This window comes from Phocoena phocoena, chromosome 8 (genome assembly GCF_963924675.1).
Source record: "Phocoena phocoena chromosome 8, mPhoPho1.1, whole genome shotgun sequence".
NCBI classification, from domain to species: domain Eukaryota; kingdom Metazoa; phylum Chordata; class Mammalia; order Artiodactyla; family Phocoenidae; genus Phocoena; species Phocoena phocoena.
The window spans coordinates 103,482,610-103,502,715 of record NC_089226.1 but is presented as its reverse complement, the minus strand read 5'-3'; the positions used below and the strand labels follow the sequence as shown (position 1 = coordinate 103,502,715).

Genomic DNA, 20,106 nt, shown 5'->3' with positions numbered 1-20,106 from the left:
AGCCCACACCACTACCTTCTCTCCCTCCACAAAGCTTCTGGGACCCTGAGGGGCCATCAATGTCAGAAGGACACCCCTCAGCCAAGGTGGGCTGAGTACAGGGCTGGTGCCTCCTGAATCTGGGTCCCGGGTGGTGGATGAGGAAGTGGGAGCTGGGGGAGACCACAGGGAAAGCTGAGCAGATCAAATCTCAATTCTGGCCTTTGCTCTCACTGTCCCCTCTGCTGTTTCCCCACCGATAGCCTGTGGCCAGCACATTCCTCACTTAATAGGGCTTTCTACTGAAATCTCACCTTAGCAGTCTCCCCTGGACGCTGCATAGAATGGCTGGGGCCACCCGTCCTGTCCTGCCCGGGATTCCCCACTCCTTTATTATGCTTCCTTTTCCCCAGTACACGTTATCGCCATCTGACATACTATTTATCTTCTTTATTGTCTGTCTCTCTCCATCAGAAACGAACTCCAAGAAACGCTTTCTTTGTGTAATCACCACTACCTAGAATAGTATCTGGTGTGCAGTAGGTTCTCAATGGACATGTAGATAAAATAAAGTTTTTATGTTGTATCATAAAGGTGTGTGTATCGTTAAGGGTGCAGGTTAGTATATCTTTATATGTAACCATCACCCAGTTCAAGCTGTGGAACATTTCCGGAAGGCTTCCCAGTGACCACCCCCATCAGCCCCCAGCCCAAGGTAATCGTTATACTGACTTCCATCACCATCGGTTTCACCTGTCCCTGAACTTTATTTCAATGAATTATGTCACAGCGTGTACTCACTCTTTTGTTAGGTTTCTTTTGCACAACGAAACGTCTACAAGATTCACCGATACTGCGCGTCACAGTGGTTTGTTCTTTTGTTCCTGTTTTATTATATATTATCCTATCATTTATTGATTCATGCTCTTGTTGATCGGATTTGGATTGTTTCCAATTGGGGGTCACGAACATTCTTGTACGTGTCTTTTGGTGGTCATATGCCTAGGAGTGGCATCGCCGTGTCACACGGAAGCGTATGTTGATAGACTCGATGAGAATCTGCAAAAGCGTTCTTTCTTCTTTTTTTTTTAAATTTATTCATTTGGTTGCGTAGGGTCTTAATTGCGGCAGGAGGGCTCCTTAGTTGTGGCATGCAAACTCTTAGTTGCGGCATGCATGTGGGATCTAGTTCCCTGACCAGGGATCGAACCCGGGGCCCCCTGCATTGGGAGTGTGAAGTCTTATCCACCACGCCACCAGGAAAGTCCCTTTTTTTTTTTCCTCCAAACCGTTTTCTAAGGTGGTTGCACCCACTGCCATTCACCCCAGCAGTGTGAGTTCTGGTGTCGCCACCTCTACCCTAGCATAGGTGGTATCAGATTTTATTTATTTAATAAAAGAGCTTTTTGTTTATCTTTGTTCCCCACCCAGGGATTGAACCCGGGCCGCAGCAGTGAGAGCGTGGAATCCTAACCATTGGAGCACCAGGGAATTCCCAGACTTCTTAGTTTCTGTCTTCTGGTGGGTGACTGGTAACTCATTTCCCTGCTGGGTGATGATGTTGGGTGCTTAATAAACGTTTGTTGAATGGATCCTTCAGTGGGCTGTGGAGGGGGGTCTTTCCACTTGGCAGGGAGAGGTGGGTCTGTACTCTTCACGTGAAGGTCACAGCTGCTCCCTCTTTCACACACTGGTCACACTTACACCCTGGGGCACAGTCGATGCCGGGCTGAGGCATTCAGGCTCAAGGCTCCCCAGTGGACAGACAGTAAAGAGTGACAATGATCTGGTTCCCAGGAAGAGCTCTGCAGATGGGGTGCTGACAGGCTGCCCCCTCCCTGTGCCCAGTGGTACCCAGAGGGCAGGGCAGAGCCATCTTGTCCCATTCCCAGGAGGCACCCAGAGGCCAGGCCCAGCCAGAAGCACTGTCTCCCTGGGGCCCCTGCCCTCTGCCTCAGGAGGCCACACTCCTAACACTCGTCAAACGCTGGGTCAGGCCCTTCCCAATGGCCCATGAGGTCCTGCGGCAGAAGCTGGCTGGTCACCCAGGTTGGCTAAGACCACCTTCCCCAGCCTCCCTCGGGTGGGACCCTGTGACAGGTCCAGTGGGAAAGTAAACAGAGGCAATGGGACCACTTCCAGCCCTGGCCCAGGAAAACCTCCGCGGGCTGAGACTCCCCGTTCCGCAGTGACTTTGAAAGCCATGAGTTGAGGGTGGTGGGGCCACAAGATGGAAGGAGCCTGGGCCCAGAAGTCCCTCTTGGAGAAGCACGGCCCACTGAGCAGAGAAAACCCGTTATGAACCTTACATGGGCAAGAAACACATTTCTATTGTATTTCAACCTACACATATTGAGTTTGTTACATTAACCCTTTACCCTAATAGGTATAACTCGTACATAGAGTTTAGTACATATAACTAACACAGGTAATAACTAGTCCCCGTTTTACAGATGAGAGAACTGAGACAGAGAAGCTGAGAACTCGTTCAAGGTTAATAAGTGGAGAAGCCAGGATCTGAATCCGGGACTAATGAGGTTCTACTCATAAGCACCCTGTCAAGGCTGAGTCGACGGGCTGAGGATGCAGAGACCCAGGGCAGCGGCTCCTGGGCGTCTCACTCCCACCTGCGCCTCCTGGATGAAGGGAGGCTGCTCCCTGCACCCTTGCCTCCTCGCCTTCCCCAGCCATCGCCCACCCTCTCCGTGCAAAATCTCACCTTTTGGACAGATCCCAGCAACGGGCTCCCAGGGTCTCTTTGTCTCCCACCCACGTGCCTCGCGTGGCTCGGCAGGCCTTCGGCCCCGTGGACCCCAGGAGCTCGCCCTCCCTGGGACTGCGTCCAACTTGCTGCTGGAGAAAACCGATTGCTCCCTCTCCGGGGCCAACAGCAAGCACCTCCCATTCACAGTCCTTGCCAGCCAGAGCTCTCTAAGTTACAAGTAACAGAAAGCCAGCTGGCTTCTAGGGAGAAAAATTTTTTTATTGGCTCACGTGACTAGGAAGTCCAAGGTATACAGGCATCAGGGTCCAGGTTATCAGATGTTACCAGAAGACGGTGCCTCTGAGCCTCCTGGCACTGCTGTGCTGGTTCTGTGCTCGGTCAAAATCACCCTTTGGGGTGGGAAGCAGCTTTCAGCACCCACCAGCCTCCATTCCGCCAGCCTTGCTACCCCAGTGTGGCCACTGTCATCCTCACCTGGACTCCTGAGAGGGTTCCCTGCTGCCACCAGAGCCACGGGGAAGCCAGCGGCGATCTTGTCAAAACCCTTTCCCAAGGGTCCCACCTAAAGTCCCAGGGCTCAGGTGTGTTGCCCACTGGGGTCATGACACCGCCTATGTACTCACGGCGGTCAGAGCCTGTTTGATTGGCCAGGCTGGCGGTTCCCACGCCTCAGAGCCTGTTTGATTGGCCAGGCTGGCGTTCCCACGCCTCAACGCCACGGAGTGCACTCAGCTGCATACACCGCAGGCTGAGTAGGGATGTTTCCCCAAAAGGAACCGGGGGCTTTCCTTTCTTACACCTAGAGCAGGAGCAGATGAGAAGCAGACAAGACCCATGTGCCCTCAGGCTCCCACAAAGAAGTCATACGCCATCAGATAAAAACCGAATACCTCAGTCCCCCACCAAAACCTACTCAACCCCTCTCCCCACTTAGGCTGGGGTTGGCTTCGGGCAACCCCACCTCACTCCATCAGTCCCCCCTCCCATCCCTTCAGCCCCTTCAGTCTGCATTTCTGCCATCTTAAATAATAACCCCCCCGGGGCTTCCCTGGTGGCGCAGTGGTTGTGAGTCCGCCTGCCAATGCAGGGGACACGGGTTCGTGCCCCGGTCCGGGAAGATCCCGCATGCCGCGGACCGGCTGGGTCCGTGAGCCATGGCTGCTGGGCCTGCGCATCCCGAGCCTGTGCTCCGCAGCGGGAGAGGCCACAACAGTGAGAGGCCCGCATACCGCTAAAAAATAAAATTAAAATAAATAAATAAACCCCAATTCCTCCGTCCTCACTCTGAGCCACTGCCCTCTCCCACCTCCTCTCCATGGTTCTGTGTGTTGCTTCCACTCACCTCCAAGTTTCTCACCTCGCTGTCCCGTCCACAACCCCCAAGCCACTGAGGCATCCAACAGCTGAGTTCTCCCTCCTCCCAGATGCCCCTGGGTGGGCACCGCAGTGGCTCCTGGGGGGCCCTTGGGCTGGCTGCTCTTCAGTCTATTTTGGTGGTCTGCCCTAGCCCTCCTCTCTCTCCGACGCTCAAGGTTCACACACCTGTCTCTAGCCCCCTACGTCCAAGCGCCCACTCCACTCCTCTCCTCAGTGGCCTCACAGGCACCCGAAACCCATCACAGCCAAACTGGAGATCTTGCTAACCCTCTTCTTCCTGTTCTCCCCCAGCCCCACCCAAAGAAACCTGAGAGTCCTTGAGGATCCCCTGCCCCTGATGCAGTCAGTCATCAGCGTCCAGGATTCCTGACAGCACGCCATGCCTCCCCGCCCGCCTCACCAAGCCACTGCTCCCTGAAGACACACATCCGCCTCGCGCCCGCAGCTCCAGGTTCTGCTCAGGGTCACAGCCTGCTCGCTCACAAGCCAGCCTTCAAGGCCGCCACAACCCCACGCACCTCTGCTCCCACTGCCCCTCCCCACACGCCCTGCAAGGCAACTGGCCCAAGCTCTTGTTTACAAGACTGTTGCCGTTTCCTGTCCCGTCTGTCCCTTTGCAGCAACCCAGAGTAAGCAGAACGGTCTCCATTAGACAGACAAGAAGAGGCCACTCACAGAAGGGCAGAAACCTGCCCAGGCTCACACAGCACAAAGAGACAGGTTGTCTCCCAGCATGACTGGCTCCAGCTGGCTCAGGCCCTCTGATCCGCCTTCCTTCCATCAGCCCCCGGGTCCTGCTCTGGCAGAACCGTGGCCTCCGGCCCCTCCCTTCAGTCAGCTGCTGTCCAGACCACCACGGCTCCTGGCCCCAGCTCAGCGTGGGGAAGGAGGTGGATGGGCGGGAAGGAGGCCACAAAGCGCTGGACACAAGCTGGGACAGACACTGGTGTTCTCTTTTATTATTGTTTTATTAATAAATTTAAGAACAGCTCTAATTTCTCTCTCCCCCCAGAGCAACTAAAACCAACTAAAAGGGGGTGGGGCCTGGGGGGCAGAGGGCGCTAGGAGTCATAGTCCTCTTCATCCCCTGCGTCAGGTGCCGAGGGGCCTGGGGGTGCTGGGGGCAGAGGCAGAGTCGAGGTGAAGGGCATGAAGGGTGTCGGGGGGCTGCAGGGCAGAAAGCAGGAAAGGAAGATCAGGACACTCTCCGGTGCAGATTCCTGCCCACTCAGCCCCACCCGGTCCTCCACCCAGGCAGCCCTGGAGCCCAGCGCCCTCTGCACCAACACGGAGCCAAGCCGAGAGAGGGGAAGGATCCAGGGCAGGTCACACAGCCTCACCCAGGGGGAGGGGACCTTCTGAGATCACAGTATTCAGCCTTTAAGGTCTCCTCAGTTCCTCCCCTCCTACCCCTGAAATTTGCTACAACCAACAGAACCAAGTGGCCAGGGGGGCCAGGAGGGACAAGTCAGCCTTGGGGTCGGCTAGCCCTCTCTTGGTGCCACGGAGCTGCTTACCTCTGAAAGTGGACAGCGGGGTGGCTGGCCTGGGGTGGGGCCTGTGGTGTCTCCTCTTCGCCGTCAGTATCTGTATCCTCAGACTCATCCTGCAAACAAGGCAGGAATGAGAAATGACCAGAAAGGCAGGGGCTCATCACTGGAAAGCAGAAATAGGAGATGGACCTCCGCAGCCCCAATTTACAAGCAAACAAACCAAAACGAAAAGGTCACAGGTGAGGCTGGGACCAGGCCTCCAGCCAGCTTGGCCTGGCCGGATGCAAGGCTGCCCTGCGGGGCAGGACAGAGGGCTGGGGCCGCACTCACCTCCTGCTCCGAGTCCGTGCCCGACAGCTTCTTGTCCTTGCCCTTGCTTCCCATCCCACCATTCTTCCGGTTGCTGCTCCCTGGCTTCCGGCCCCTTCAGGAAGGTATAGTGCATCTGCCCAGAGGTCTCTCCCCTCCTTTGCCACCCGCCAGCCACCCCCAACCCCAGGGCCCTTGGCCTTCCCCACCTGGACACTGGACCCTGGCTCCCCACCTGCGGGGACCCTTGTCCCCATCCATGTGGTTTTCTTCCCCGTCCCCCTGCATGTCAGGCACAGATGCCACCAGGTCCTTCAAGAAGTCAAACTGCTGCTCCAACTCAATGCACTGCTTCCTGGAAGAGGGGGGGAGGGGATGGCACTCAGGTGGAGCACAGCCATCTGCGCCCTCAGCAAGGGGCTCTCTGGATGTCAGGGGAATGGAGCCTGGAAAATTTCAATCCCCAACCATCCCCCCCTTCGCTAGAAGACTCAACCCCTCCTCCCAAGTTCAAACCCACTAGTCTTTGAGGCCTTGCTGATCTCCCAGCACCTCCTACCTCCCGCACTATCAGGGCACAGCCTCTCCTAAGCGTGTGAACTCCTGGAAGAGGACCCCAACCGGGCCCTCCCAGAGCAGAGCCACTCACAGGTGGGACGTGGTCATGGTCTTGGCGTTTCGGGACTGGGTCACTTGGCAGGCCTTCTTCAACAGTGACTCCAGGAAAAGCTCGAGCGCCCGAGCTCAGGGGGGTCAAGGAGAACGCCGGGTGGTGTCCCAGCCCACACAAAGCGACCCCGGGCTGCTGGCCTCCCCCACCTCCCTCAACCCGACCAGCCCCCAACAGGATACAGATGATGACAGGCACAGCCGCCGCCACCTTCCCAATCTCTTCATCCGTCTGCATGATCTTCTTGATCCGCGCCTGGGGAGGGGGTAGAGAGCTCGGACCCCGTCGCCTCCGTCCCGGAAAGGGTGCTTAAGTGGGGGGAGAGAAAGGGAGCATCCCAGGAGAAAGGGGGCGGGGGGCACCGACGCTGAGAGGGCACGGAAGGGGGCGGGGCGTCCGGGCCCCCGAACATCGCGATGCGCCCTCCTCCCTAGCCGGGCCAGGGCCGGAGCCTCCCGAGAGCCCGGCCCGCTCCTCCGGGGCCTGGCCACGTGCTCACCGGCGGGAACCGCGCGTTGTACTTCTTCTTCTTGCTCGGCATCTCGGGGCCTCTCTCGCCGCGCCGGGCCCAGCGCCGCCGCCCGCAGCCTCCCGGCCCCCGGGCCTGCTCGTCGCCCGCCCGCCGCGGTTCCCCCGGGTCCTGGTGCCGCCCGCTCCGCCTCCGCCGCTGCCCACAGGGTCCTAGCGCCGCCGGTCACGACACCGCCGCAGGGCCCGAGCGCCCTCGCCTTAGAGCCTCCCAGGCGGTGCGCGTCTGTCGCGGACTGGACCGCCACTCCCGCTCACCCCCAAGGCCAGAAGAGAGAGCGTTAGCCCCGCCCCCCGGAGGCCCGCCCCTCCTCGCGTTCCCTGACTGCCCCGCTCCCTACTGCCCCGCCCCTACTGCCCCGCCCCTTCCCCCGGCCCCTCCCTGTGCTGCGCTTGTCTATAAAGTTGTTGTTGAAGCGGCGGGGCGCTAAGATGGCGGCGGCGGCGGCGGCAGCCGTGGCGGGGGCGGGGCGCGGCGGCGGCGGCGGCGGCGGCGGCGCAGAGCCACGGCAGGAGCGGAGCCGGGCCCGGGGCTGGGCCGGCGCCGAGCGCAGCGAAGGCCGGAGGTGACCCCGGGCGGCGGGAAGGGGTAGGGCGGGGCGGGGGCGCAGCTAGGGCCGTGGGCGCTAATGGCGGCGGGCGCGGCGCGGCGGGAGGCTGGACCTCCTGCAGGTTCTATCGACCGTGGGTTCGAGTCCGGACACCGCCCCGTTGGCCTCGGATCGGCCACTGCCGTCTCTGGCCTCAGTGTCCTCGTCGTTAAATGGGCTGGATAACGCCCACCTGGAGGCCTGGCGCCATGGGGCCTGCCGCGGTGCTGCGCGAACGTGTGCTTTGCCTCCCTCCATTAACTCTCGGCGCCCGGGAAAGCTGCCATCCTCTGGCAGGGCCGGGAGGTTCCCACGCCTGAATTCACATTTCGGCCCTGTCACTCACTGCAGGTGTGACCTTGGGTGAGTCCAGTCTCTCTGAGTTTCGGTTTCCTCGTCTGTAGGTCAGGGAGAGTAGTAATAACATTAACAACATCTCCACAGCTTTTGTTCCACTTCAGGCATTTAATTCTCTACAGCTGTTTGAGACAGGAACAGTTGTTATCCATTGTAAAGATGAGGCAACTGAGGCACAGCGACATTAAGTTTTGCCCAAGGCCACACAGTTAATTCAGTGTCTGGCACCCACTAGGGCCCAGCAAGTTGGGTCTGTCGTGGACCTGCCCTAACTCAGTTCCCTACGGCAGGATGGAACCAGGTGAGGAGCTGGAGGACGAGGACTCTCCAGGTGGTCGTGAAGATGGCTTCACTGCTGAGCACCTGGCTGCAGAGGCCATGGCAGCTGACATGGACCCCTGGCTGGTGTTTGACGCCCGCACCACACCTGCCACAGAGCTGGATGCCTGGTTGGCCAAGTACCCACCATCCCAAGTTACCCGCTACGGGGACCCTGGCTCGCCCAACTCTGAGCCCGTGGGCTGGATTGCAGCATACGGGCAGGGCTATGTCCCCAACTCGGGTGATGTGCAGGGCCTGCAGGTAGCCTGGGAGGCTCTGCAGACCAGCGGGCGGCCCATCACGCCAGGTACCCTGCGCCAGCTGGCCATCACCCACCAGGTGCTCTCTGGCAAATGGCTGATACACCTGGCACCTGGCTTCAAGCTGGACCACGCCTGGGCTGGCATTGCTCGAGCCGTGGTCGAGGGCCGGCTTCAGGTGGCCAAGGTGAGCCCACGGGCCAAGGAGGGTGGGCGGCAGGTCATCTGTGTTTATACAGACGACTTCACGGACCGCTTGGGTGTACTGGAAGCAGATGCAGCCATCCGTGCAGCAGGCGTTAAGTGTCTGCTCACCTACAAACCTGACGTCTACACCTACCTGGGCATCTACCGGGCCAACCGCTGGCACCTCTGCCCCACTCTCTATGAGAGCCGTTTCCAGCTTGGGGGCAGCGCCCGTGGTTCCCGTGTGCTGGACCGTGCCAACAATGTGGAACTGACCTAGTGGGGCCAAATGGGGGAGACCACCCTCTGCCGCCCCTGCTAGGGATGGATCCTCCTGTCTGTCTTCCCCCTCCTTGTCCCAAGGAGGCTGAGCGTCCCCAGCTCTGAGGACTGGGTCACTCGGGAACTGCCTGCATCTACGAACCCTTTGAACTTCTGTCCTGTGTTCAGGGCTGACTCAAGTCCCCACTGGCTGGAGGCTCTGGCTCCCTGAGTGCCAGACCTTCAGCCTCTCTCTTCGCTGCTGCGCCCCTTGGTCACCCAGGACTACAGGCTGGGCGCGGACACCAGCAGGAGAGCCTTCCTTGGCCACACCCTCAATTCTGGCTGTACCTCCCCCTCCTCCTGCATCCTCCCCTTCTCTTCCTCCCTCACAGGAAAGAAAACCTAGTGCTTCCAGTCCCTCTCCTTGGGACCTTCAGAGTCCAGTGGGCAGAGGCCCTGCAGGCCTGAGCATGCCATTTTGTTGGGGGTGGGTGGGTGATTGTTCCACTCAGCTCCTGGCAGAGACAGGGGCTGCCAGGGCCATGGATACGGGGCCTGCCCCTCCCTGCCATCTCATAGCCCACACCACCTTCCTCCTTTCTTCGGCTACCTTGTCACATGCCTTCTCCTGGCATTTCAATAAAACCCAGCTTGGGTCTGTGTCTTGAGTGTTTTTGAAGACACTGTGTTGGTGGTTACCTGCTTTGGTTGCTGGAGAGAGGCAGGGCCAGGAGAGACTGCCCCTCTGTTCTGACTGGGCCCCCCCAGCTGCCTCCAGTAGTAAGATATGCCTCACAGCCAAGGCTGGGAACCTCTCTGAGAGCCTCTGCAAAGCCGGCCCTGTTTCCCCTCCATCCCAAGAATCAGAATCAGTTTCTCAGTGACTTCCCATAAATTCAAAGATTTGGCCCAGCAAAGTCTGAGGGGCTACTGCTAGCTCAGAGGGTATATTTGTGCCCACTAGAGAAAGGTACCTCCTTGGTCCTGGCAGTTCTAGGCCAGGGCACATGGTCTGGTGAACAGAGGATGGGTTGGGTTTCAGCCGCCTAGGCTGGATATCTTTGTGCAGTGAACAACCTGCACAACCTCAGGGAGCCTTGGAAGTCCTCCCATTTCTACTCACCTCTCCCGCCTCCCTGACCGTCACAGAGGCCACCGGACTGTTTGCACATCACTTCCATATGGATTATTTAATTCTCGCAACCTAACAGGAGAAGATTTGGGCCTAATTTATGGTCAAGAAAATTGAGGCCAAGAGGGGAGAGAGATGATCCCTCAGGGTCATGCAGTGGGTTGGGCAGAGTTGAGACTTGCACCCCAGTTCTCCTCAGGCAGAGTGGCGTCCCTGGCCTCACCTGCAGTTAGCTTTTTGCAACCCAGCAGGCACGTTCACTCAACATGACCTCCCTGGGCCATAAGGCTCAGCTGAGGCTGCTATAGCTTCTGGGAGCTTGGCTCCATAGGCCCCGGCCCCGGCCCTGGCCCTGGGCTTGGCTGGCGGCTCCTGGCAGGGAGCCCCTTGGGACGCTGCTCTCGTGCAGTGCTGGAGCTGACTCAGCCTCCAGCAGCCTCATCAAATTGGAATTTGGAGCAGGGCAGCGGAGATGCCACCAGGCTGACTGGGTGGAAGTAGGTGAGTCATAAGATGCTGGCTCGGCCCCCTCCCCAGCCTCCTCCGCACCCGGGGCTGAGTCCCCTTCAGCCCAGCCCTGGGAAGTTCCCAGGGTGGGTGGTCTCCAGGTCAAAGCCTGGTGCCCCTCAGACTGTCAGTGTCTTGCACTTACCCAAATGGGGCCAAGGCTTGGGAGGATCCTGGCCAGGCCCTTGTGGGTCCCACAAAGATGCCCAAGTGGTGTCAACACCACCTGGTTCTTCTTCCATAAGTAGGCATTTCACACACTTGGCGCCTGTCCTCCATCGTCATGGCCCTGCTTTAGCCCCTTCCTCACTCTCTCTCCCAAACCATTGCAACTTGCCTCTTCTGCCCCATTCCCCCTCCCTCCCCCCACTGCCAGCTGTCCTGCAGAGCGGCCTGTGTCCATCTGCTACTCAAAGCCCTTCTGTGGCTCCCCACAGCCTGCAACTTAGAGTCTACTCTCCTGAGCCCGTTATGGCCTAGCCCCCGCCCCCAGCTGCCCCAGCTTCCCTCAGGCGTCCCTTTCTGCCCGTGCTCACCCCCCCGCCCCCAGCCCGGAGCCAACTGGCTCTCCCTTCACCCCTGGCACGCAGCCCTGGGCCTCAGGCTCTTCCTTCTGCTTGAACACCTGCCTTGCAGTAAGGATCGAGGGGTTACTTATGTAACCACTGGATTAATGTCTCTCTCCCGCTGCTGGCCCCTAAGCCACGTGCCCAGACTATGCTCAGTGAAGGCAGGAACAATGCCTAAATCTCAGCCCTGTCCCCAGAGGGCCTAGCACAGTTTGTGGCCAGAGCAACCTTTTCATAAATTATTGAATGAATGAATGAGTGACTCAAGTCCATCCCCTGCCACTGCCTGCAGCCTCATCTCCTCCACTCCCTGCTTCACTGCTTCTGGGTCCAGAACCATGAGCTGCCTGTGTTTTTCCTGCACACCCACTGGCCTCCTCACTTTTGTGCCTATTCTCATGCTGTTGCCTCTGCCTGGTATACCTGACCCTCACCCGCTTCCCTGGCTGACTCCAGATCTCAAATGCACATGCTCAGATGTCATCCACTCAGAGGTTCCCCCTCCCCCAGCCATGCTCACCCCAGGCTCCCGTAACGCACACGCACCTGTGGCTCTCATCTGTGCATCTGAGGCCCCTCAAGGACAGTGGCTGCGCTTTATCCCCCAGCGTGTCCTCAGCATCCAGCATAGTACCTGGCTTAGCTTAAGTGCCAAATAAACATGATTGAATAAATGAGTGACTGAATGAAAGTTGCCCTCTGTCTCTGGGCCTCAGTTTCCTCATTCCATTCATACCAAGAGCAAGGCACTGTGCTAAGTGTGTACCTACGTTATCTAAGCCTCACTCAGCTCTACTATTATTGCCATTTTGCAGAAGAGGAAACTGAAGCAAAGAGTGGTTCAGTCATTGGTTCAAGGTTACAGAGTTCAATATTTGAATCCTGGTCATCCAGCTCCACAGCACCCAGTGCACTGTTGAGCCCCCACTATATGAAAGTGCTGTGGGGAGGGGGTGCTGCCGAGATAATTGAGATCCAGCAAGGACTTAGGATCTGATTTGTAAAGCACACAGGTTCGGCCCTCAGAACCACCTGAGAGAGAGGCTGGGCCAAGACTAAGATTCCCATTTTACTGTTGGAGAAACTGAGGCCCAGAGAGTAGAGCGACTAAGCCTACTGAGCAGGAAGGATCTCCCGAGCCTACAGCGGGGACTGCTCCCCTGCCAGGGCAAGAGCTCCCAAGACACACCCACTCAGGCTGGCAGGGGATTATGTCCTGTTTGGCCCGTTCCCATACAGGCATCAGGGAGCAGCCCTGACCCGGGGTAGGCCAGGCTGGATAAATTTGGACAAGCCGCTGTGCTCTGCTCCCTTTTATAAAACCACAGAAGGATGACTGAGCCAGGGAAAGGAGGACACCTGCACTGCATCTACTCCCGCTCGCATGCACCGCGAACCCCAGCCCCCAGGCAGGAGGCTCCAGAGGGGCTAGCCTGCGAATGGGGAGAATCTCTACCCACCTCCTGATTCCGGCTAGGGCGAGGGGCTGAATCGGGGAGGACAGGAAACAGCTGAGTCAGGAGAAAGCTTCAGCCAGAGCTTTGGCGAGGTTTGGGGGATTTTCCCAGCAACTGCACCCCACTCCCGCCCACTGGGAGGGGCCCTGGCAGAGACCAGGCTTGGGTCACACAGCTGATTCATCTGAGGAGGGAAACTCCCCGTTTCTCTGCCGCGCATCCCCCAGGTGCTGAGGAGTGACCTGAGGGCACCTAGCCCAGAAACCTACCTTCCCTTGATTACTGGCCTCCTAGTAGGGCTTGAAAACCCCCCAGGCTGGACAGAGGGACAGAGTTGGGCAGGGTGGCAGGGCATCGGGGCAGCTTCCTAGGGAATAGAGGCAGAGACTGGAACCAGAGCGACGGCCGGACAAGGGGCACCTCAGGCATTTCCCCCCACTTACCCAGATGAGAAAACTGAGGCTCAGATAGCAAGAACAAACACACATGCCGACCTGCTCTGTTCCAGACACTACTCTAAGCAGTTTGTACGCATTCACCCCTTTTGGTCCTCACAGCCCTCGTTTTCCTGAGGAGTAAACTCTGCAGAAAGGGGGTAAGTAAAGGCCACAGTCAAGGCTGGAAATGCTCCGGAGGCTCTCCACAACGCCCGAGCACTGTGCACACCCCTACGGCGGGGTGCTCCCCCCTCTCCCTGAGCACCTCTGGCCCCAGGGGCCAGAGACCTCCCTGGGGTGAAGTCTGAAGTGGTCTCTGGGGACCCTTTATCCTCACGTCCCAACTCAGGCCCCTGGGAACCCTAGAGGACAGGCAGGTCACCCACGGGACCCTGGCTCCTCCGAGGCTAAAGGGAGAAAGCTGGCTCCTGCAGAAAAAAAATCAGCCAAACCCACAGAGGGCAGGAGAGGGCAGCGAGGCGTTCCCGCCAAAATCTTCCTCTGGAGGGTTTTGACTCCTTTCCAAAGACCAATCCTTTCCCGCCCCCCCAATCCCTGCGTCAGAGCCTCCCTTTCCTGTCTGCCTGCCCCCGGCCCTGACACCACACACACTCATGCCCGCACACACAGGCACACACGTGCACACCGAGAGTCCAGCCTCCAGGCCACTGCCCCTCAGCAGGCCGGCCCTGCGCCCTCTGCCCTGGGCCAGGGGCCCACTGGCTACTCGAGGGGAGCTGAGGGTGTGGCTCTGTGGAGTGTAGCCCAGGGCCCCACGCAGACAACCTCTGCCCATCTGGCTCCCACTCACAAGCGGATGACTCACCCCCTTACCCCCCATGACTCAGTTTACACGGGTGCCCAGAGGTCCTCCCAGCGAGGGTGGGGTGGTTTATTAGCCCAGCCCAGGCCCACCAGCCTTTCATCCCTAGATGAGAGTTTCATCCCCCTCCTGGCCCACAGCCAGAGCTGGCACCCGGAGCCTGGAGGTGGCGGAAAGCCTCAGGCCTGGGAGGGTAGGAGAGTCCAAGAACTGAGTGACAGTCCCCAACTTCCCTGGGCCTGGGTCTGCAGGGAACAGCAGCTACTCTAAGAAATAAGAGGCCAGCCTGAGCGGGCAGAGCGCCATCACGGGCACCAACAGCAGAGCCCTCGATGTCCTGCATTCAGAGGAAATGGTCCACGTGGCACAAAACATAACAGCAAGAAAACCCTCACTAACGTGTATTGATCGCTTACTGTACCAGTCCTGTGCTAAGTGCCATCCACACCTTACCTCATGTACTGCCCCAATAATCCCCTGAAGAGCGTGTACAATCATTATGATCTCCTTCTTAAAAGTGAGGAAACAAGCATAAAGAAGAGAATGACCCAGGTCACACAGCCAGGACTCAAACCCAGGCCATCCAACTCCAGAGCTCACGTTGTTATCCCTCCTGCCTCCCTGAGCCGCGCTGGTTGGAAGAGGGATGACGGCCCAGTCTGCCCTTCCCCTTCCCCCAGCGCACCTCTGCGGAAACCTCTGCTTTTAGGGATCACTGTATGTAAACCACTAATCTGCAAGAAGGAAAAACTGAGGCTCCCAGAGGGAAAAAGACTGGCCTGAGGTCCCATAACAAATCAGAGGTGCAGCCAGAGCTGGGACCATGTAGTTAACACTCTCCCCAGTGCCCTGGGATGGAGAGGTCTGCCCCCGCACAGACTCCCTGTAACCCTTTAGCCCAGCTCCTTTCCCTCTCTGGAGCCTCATGTGCTCCTCTGCATCATGGGGACAGGACTGCCTTCACAGCAGGGTGGCATGAGGCTCAAAGGACAGCAGAGGGACCAGTGCTCAGTGGCATCTGGGGAATGAAGAGGGTGATACCTAGGCCCTGGAAGCAGCAGCCCAGCCCCTTCTCATCCCACCCTGTTCCTCGGCCCGGGCCCCACCAAATGGCTCCCTCCACCCCACGGGCCAGAAGACCTTCCCATAAGGGACTCCAGCCCCCTCCTCCCCAGACTCCAGCCTCAGTAAAGTGAGCATAGGTCCCTTCCCCGTTCAAACAGCACTCAGGGGTCCTCTTGTCCTCCAGCCCAAGTCAAGCCCCTCACACGGGACTAAGGGCCCTGGCTTAGGCCTCACTCAGCCCACCCTTGCCATCATGGTCCCAATACACATTCTACCACATGCCCTGGACAACAGGGAGCCAGGCCTCGCCTCTCCCAACCCCCGGGTCTTTGTAAAGCCTACTGACTCCAAATCCAGAAATATCTCCTCCATCTTCAGATACCCCTCAACCAGGAAACCTGCTCCCCCTACCCTCACGATAGGAAAGCATCCTTCCTTCCTGGGCGCTCCTGTAATTCCCCCAGCGCTCTCCAGCTCCTGGCCCCAGCACTCTCTACCTTCCACCAGGGATGTTTTCCTCAGCAGCTGATCCCTTTTTTGGGCTGTAAACACCTTGGGGCCAGGACCAAGTCTACCTCCCTACCTCCCCGACTGCTGGTTCCATTCGACTTTAACTCTGTTAATTCAGGAGAATGGATAAACTTGTCCATCATGCAATGGGACCAGACTCAGAAATCAAAAGAAGTGAATTACTGCTACCCACAACCTGGATGAATCTCACAGACATAATGGTGAGAAACGGAAAGCAGACACAAAAGAGCACACACTGTATGATTCCACTGATGTGAAAATCTAGAAGAGACAAAACTGATCTATGGTGATAGAACCGAGATAAGTGACTTTCTGGGGTAGGGAGGATTGACTGCAAAGCGGCGGGAGAAAATTTGCTGGTGGATAGAAATATTCTATATCGTGAAGGTGCTTACATGAGTGAATACAAATGGTCAGACATAAGACCAGCACATTTTTTTAAATGTAAATTTTACTGAATGTAAAATATACCTCAACGAAGTAGATTTTTGTTTGATGGGGCAGGTCTACATATACTCAGTGGAAGGATTTTCAAGGTATAAGAAAACAAAAAAGCAAGGAGCAAAACAGGGTGTAGAGCAGGCTAACTTCTGGGTAAAAACGTAGGCAAGAGACTGAATACAATAGAGAGGGAGGCTTTTCACTGTACACCCTTGCGTAGCTTCTGGATCTTGAAGCATGTAAATGTATTACCTAGTTGAAAAACAAATGCAATGAAAAATTTTAAAACATAAGGCAAAGTAAAAAATAAAAATCATGTTTTAAAATAATTTTTTCTCTTACACGCACTATATATATATATAGTGTTTTGTGTTTGTCTCCCCCAAACAGAAAATCTTTAAAAATTATTCTGAGCAGGTTAAAAAACAATGTAATACCCTGCATAGTGCTATGGGACTCTATTACATGAGGGATTTAACCTAGGTTAAGGACTCATGGGACTTACCTGGTGGCGCAGTGGTTAAGAATCCGCCTGCCAATGCAGGGGACATGGGTTCGAGCCCCGGTCCGGGAAGATCCCACATGCCGCGTAGTAGCTGAGCCCGTGTGCCACAACTGCTGAGCCTGCACTCTGGAGCCCGCGAGCCACAACTACTGAAGCCCGTGCACCGAGACCCCGTGCTCCACAATGAGAAGCCCGCGCACCACAATGAAGAGTAGCCCCCACTCGTCGCAACTAGAGAAATCCCGAGTGCAGCAACGAAGACCCAATGCAGCCAAAAATATATAAAAATTAAAAAAAAAAAAAAAAAAAAGGACTCATGAGGACTTCCCTGGTGGTCCAGTGGTTAAGAATCAAACTTCCAATTCAGGGGACGCGGGTTCAGTCCCTGGTCGGGGAACTAAGATATCACATGCCATGGGGCAACTAAGCCCAAATGTTGCAACTACTGAGCCTGCACGCAACAACTAGAGAGAAGCCCTCATGCCACAAAGAAGAGCCCGCATGCCACAAAGAAAGAGCCCACATGCTGCAACTAAGACCAAGTGCAGCCAATAAATAAATAAATACATAAAGGACTCATGGACTCATGGAAGGCCTCCTGAGGAAGTGATGGGGAAACTGAGACCTGCAAGATGAGAGCTGCCCAGGCAAGGGGATGAGGGAGGGCATTGTGGGCAGAGAGAATAGCCTCTGCAAAGGTGAGAAGCTTGGTCCAGTAGTAAGCCTGGTGCAGAGAGAGTAACTGGGTGCTGCTGAGGGAGGACCCCGGGCAGGTGGCCCACACCTGGAAGGGCCTGGGATGCCATGTTAAGGATTCTGGCTGTTTTCAAAGGACAGACCAGTAAGGCAGTGAGGAGCTCAGGCTCCGGAGACTGACTGCTTAGGTTCAAATCCTGGCTCCACAATTTCCTTGCTGTGTGGCTTTCAGCTAGTTGATTAATTTCTCTATGCCTCCATTCCCTAATCTGTAAAATGGGTATAATATTATTATCTGTCTCTACATGGTTGTTGTGAGGATTAATGAATTACTTTGAACAGTGCCTGGTTCATAAGAGCTACATGAGCGTGAGCCACTAGTGTGACCCTTTTGGCCCTCCAAGTCCCCCAATCAACAGACAACCAAAAAGAACACAGAGTGTATCAAGCATCCTGACCCCACCCCTTCCCAAACCTCAGACCCTCCTGTGTAGCAATTTGAAGCGTGGTGGCTCGGAAGGGTCCAAGTCTGAGGGTGAAATGGTCAGAATTGTAAGAGATTTTTCTGTGAACATTGTCAGGATTTTAAAAATTCCTCAGGCTGCTTGTGGGAAGTGGAGGGGAGGGAGCAAGCTGGAGGCTGTGGAGAGTGTCCAGAACAGATGGGAGGGGACTAGGACCAAGGGAAAAAAATCTTTTTGTTGAAATGAACTGAAATGTCACCTCCAGATGTGGGGAGACTGGAATTCTGACCCACTGCTGGTGGGTTGGAGAACTGTTGGAGAGAATCAAAGCCAAATTTATAGGTACCCTATGACCCACAAATCCACCCCGGGCACATATCCAAGAGAAGTGAGTGCAATTGGCCACCGAAGGACATATCAAGAATGCTCACGAGGGACTTCCCTGGCAGTCCAGTGGTCAGGACTCCGTGCTTCCACTGCAGGAGGCACGGGTTCGACCCCTGGTTGGGGAACTAAGATCCTGCAAGTCACGCGCAGCACAGCCAAAAAAAAAAAAAATGTTCACAGCAGCCTTATTCAGAAGAGCCCCAAGCTTGGAGAGCCCCCAATATCATCATCAGAAGAATGTAGAGAGTGATTATGGGATATTTGTGCAATGAAATGCTACACAGTAATGGGAAAGACCAAGCTACTGCTTTACCCAACAATGTAGACGAATCCCTCAGACATGCTGTGTAAAAGGAGCCAGATCCCGGACTTTCCTGGTGGTCCAGTGGTTAAGGCTCCGTGCTTCCAATGCAGGGGGCGTGCAGGTTCGATCCCTGGTCAGGGAACCAGAATCCCACATTCCGCATGGTGCGGCCAAAAAAAAAAAAAAGAAACCAGACCCAAGAGAGTACATGCTTCCATTTACATGAAGTTCAAGAACAGGCAAAACTGATCTATGACTCTAGAAGTCAGAATAGTGGTTACCTATAGATGGGGGATGGTGAGTGGGAGGAGGCACAAAGAGGTTCTGGGCTACTGGAAATACCCTACACCTTGATCAGGGTGGTAGCTACATGCGTTTACATACATGTAAAAAATCACTGACCTGAACATGTTGGATGAGTGCACTTTACTGTAGGTATGTTAAACTTCAATTTCATCAACAACCTAAATATAAGAATCAAAATTATAAAACTATTAGAAGAAAACATAGGGGTGAATGTTCATGACCTCAAATTTGGCAATGGACTCTTCAATTGGACACCGGGAGCATGAACAACAGAAGGAAAAATAGATGAACTGAACTTCAAAAAAATTATAAAAACTTTTGGGCATCAAAGGACTTTATGAAGAATGTGAAAAGACCACCTACAGAATGTTAGAAAACATTTGCAAATCATATATCTGATAAGCGTTTGGTAGCCAGAATATATAAAGAACTCATATAATTCGGCAACAACAAAAAGAAAGCAACCTAATTAAAAATGGGCAAAGGACTTAAATACACATTTGTCCAAAAAATATATACAAATGGCCAACAAGCATATGGAAAGATGTTCATTGGTCATTAAGGAACATGATTGGTTATTAAGGAAATGCAAATCAAGACACGATGAATAGAGAACAAACGTATGGACACCAAGGGGGGAAAGCGGCGGTGGGGGGGGGGTAGGGGGTGGTGTGATGAACTGGGAGATTGGGATTGACATATATATACTAATATGTGTAAAATTGATAACTAATAAGAACCTGCTGTAGGGAGACGCAAGAGGGAAGATATATGGGAACATATGTATGTGTATAGCTGATTCACTTTGTTGTAAAGCAGAAACTAACACACCATTGTAAGGCAATTATACTCCAATAAAGATGTTTTAAAAAAAAAAAAAAAGAACCTGCTGTATAAAAAAATAAATAAAATAACATTCAAAAAAGAAAAAGAGACACAATCACTTCACACCCTCTAGGATGTATTCTAAAAACAGAAAATAATAAGTGTTGGCAAGGATGTAGAGAAATTAGAACCCTCAGGCACTGCTGGTAGGAATGTAAACGGGTACAACCACTGTGTAAAACAGTCTGGCAGTTCTCACAGGATTACACAGAGAGTTACCATATGACCCAGCAATTCCACTGTTAGGTATATGCCCAAGATAAATGGAAACACATGTTCACACAAACGCTTGTACACAACGTCCACAGAAGCATTATTCATAATAGCCAAAAAGTAGAAACAACCCAACGTCCATCAACTGATGAATAAATAAATTGTGGTATAGCCATACAATTGAATATTATTCAGCCATAAAAAGGAATGAGGTGTCGCTACTTGCTACAACACTGATCAGCCTGGAAAACATTATGCTAAGTGAAAGAAGCCAGACACAAAAGGTCACAAATTGTACAATAAATTTTCCATTTATATGAAGTGT

The 20,106-nt window shown here is 55.0% G+C and overlaps 2 protein-coding genes across 2 annotated transcripts; one reads left to right on the top strand and one right to left on the bottom strand.

Moving 5' to 3' along the window:
• Positions 1-5,034: 5,034 nt before the first annotated feature.
• Positions 5,035-7,192, bottom strand: DRAP1 (DR1 associated protein 1). Its single transcript, XM_065882781.1, has 7 exons — positions 7,053-7,192; positions 6,736-6,808; positions 6,533-6,626; positions 6,119-6,238; positions 5,905-5,998; positions 5,599-5,687; positions 5,035-5,248 (listed from the first exon to the last, which is right to left on the bottom strand). The coding sequence occupies exons 1-7, from the start codon at positions 7,092-7,094 to the stop codon at positions 5,143-5,145; spliced, it is 618 nt and encodes a 205-aa protein (XP_065738853.1). The 5' UTR covers positions 7,095-7,192; the 3' UTR covers positions 5,035-5,142.
• Positions 7,193-7,488: 296 nt separating this feature from the next.
• C8H11orf68 (chromosome 8 C11orf68 homolog) lies at positions 7,489-9,721 on the top strand. Its single transcript, XM_065882839.1, has 2 exons — positions 7,489-7,647; positions 8,319-9,721. Exons 1-2 carry the CDS (start codon positions 7,514-7,516, stop codon positions 9,073-9,075), a joined length of 891 nt encoding a protein of 296 aa, XP_065738911.1. The 5' UTR covers positions 7,489-7,513; the 3' UTR covers positions 9,076-9,721.
• Positions 9,722-20,106: the final 10,385 nt, after the last annotated feature.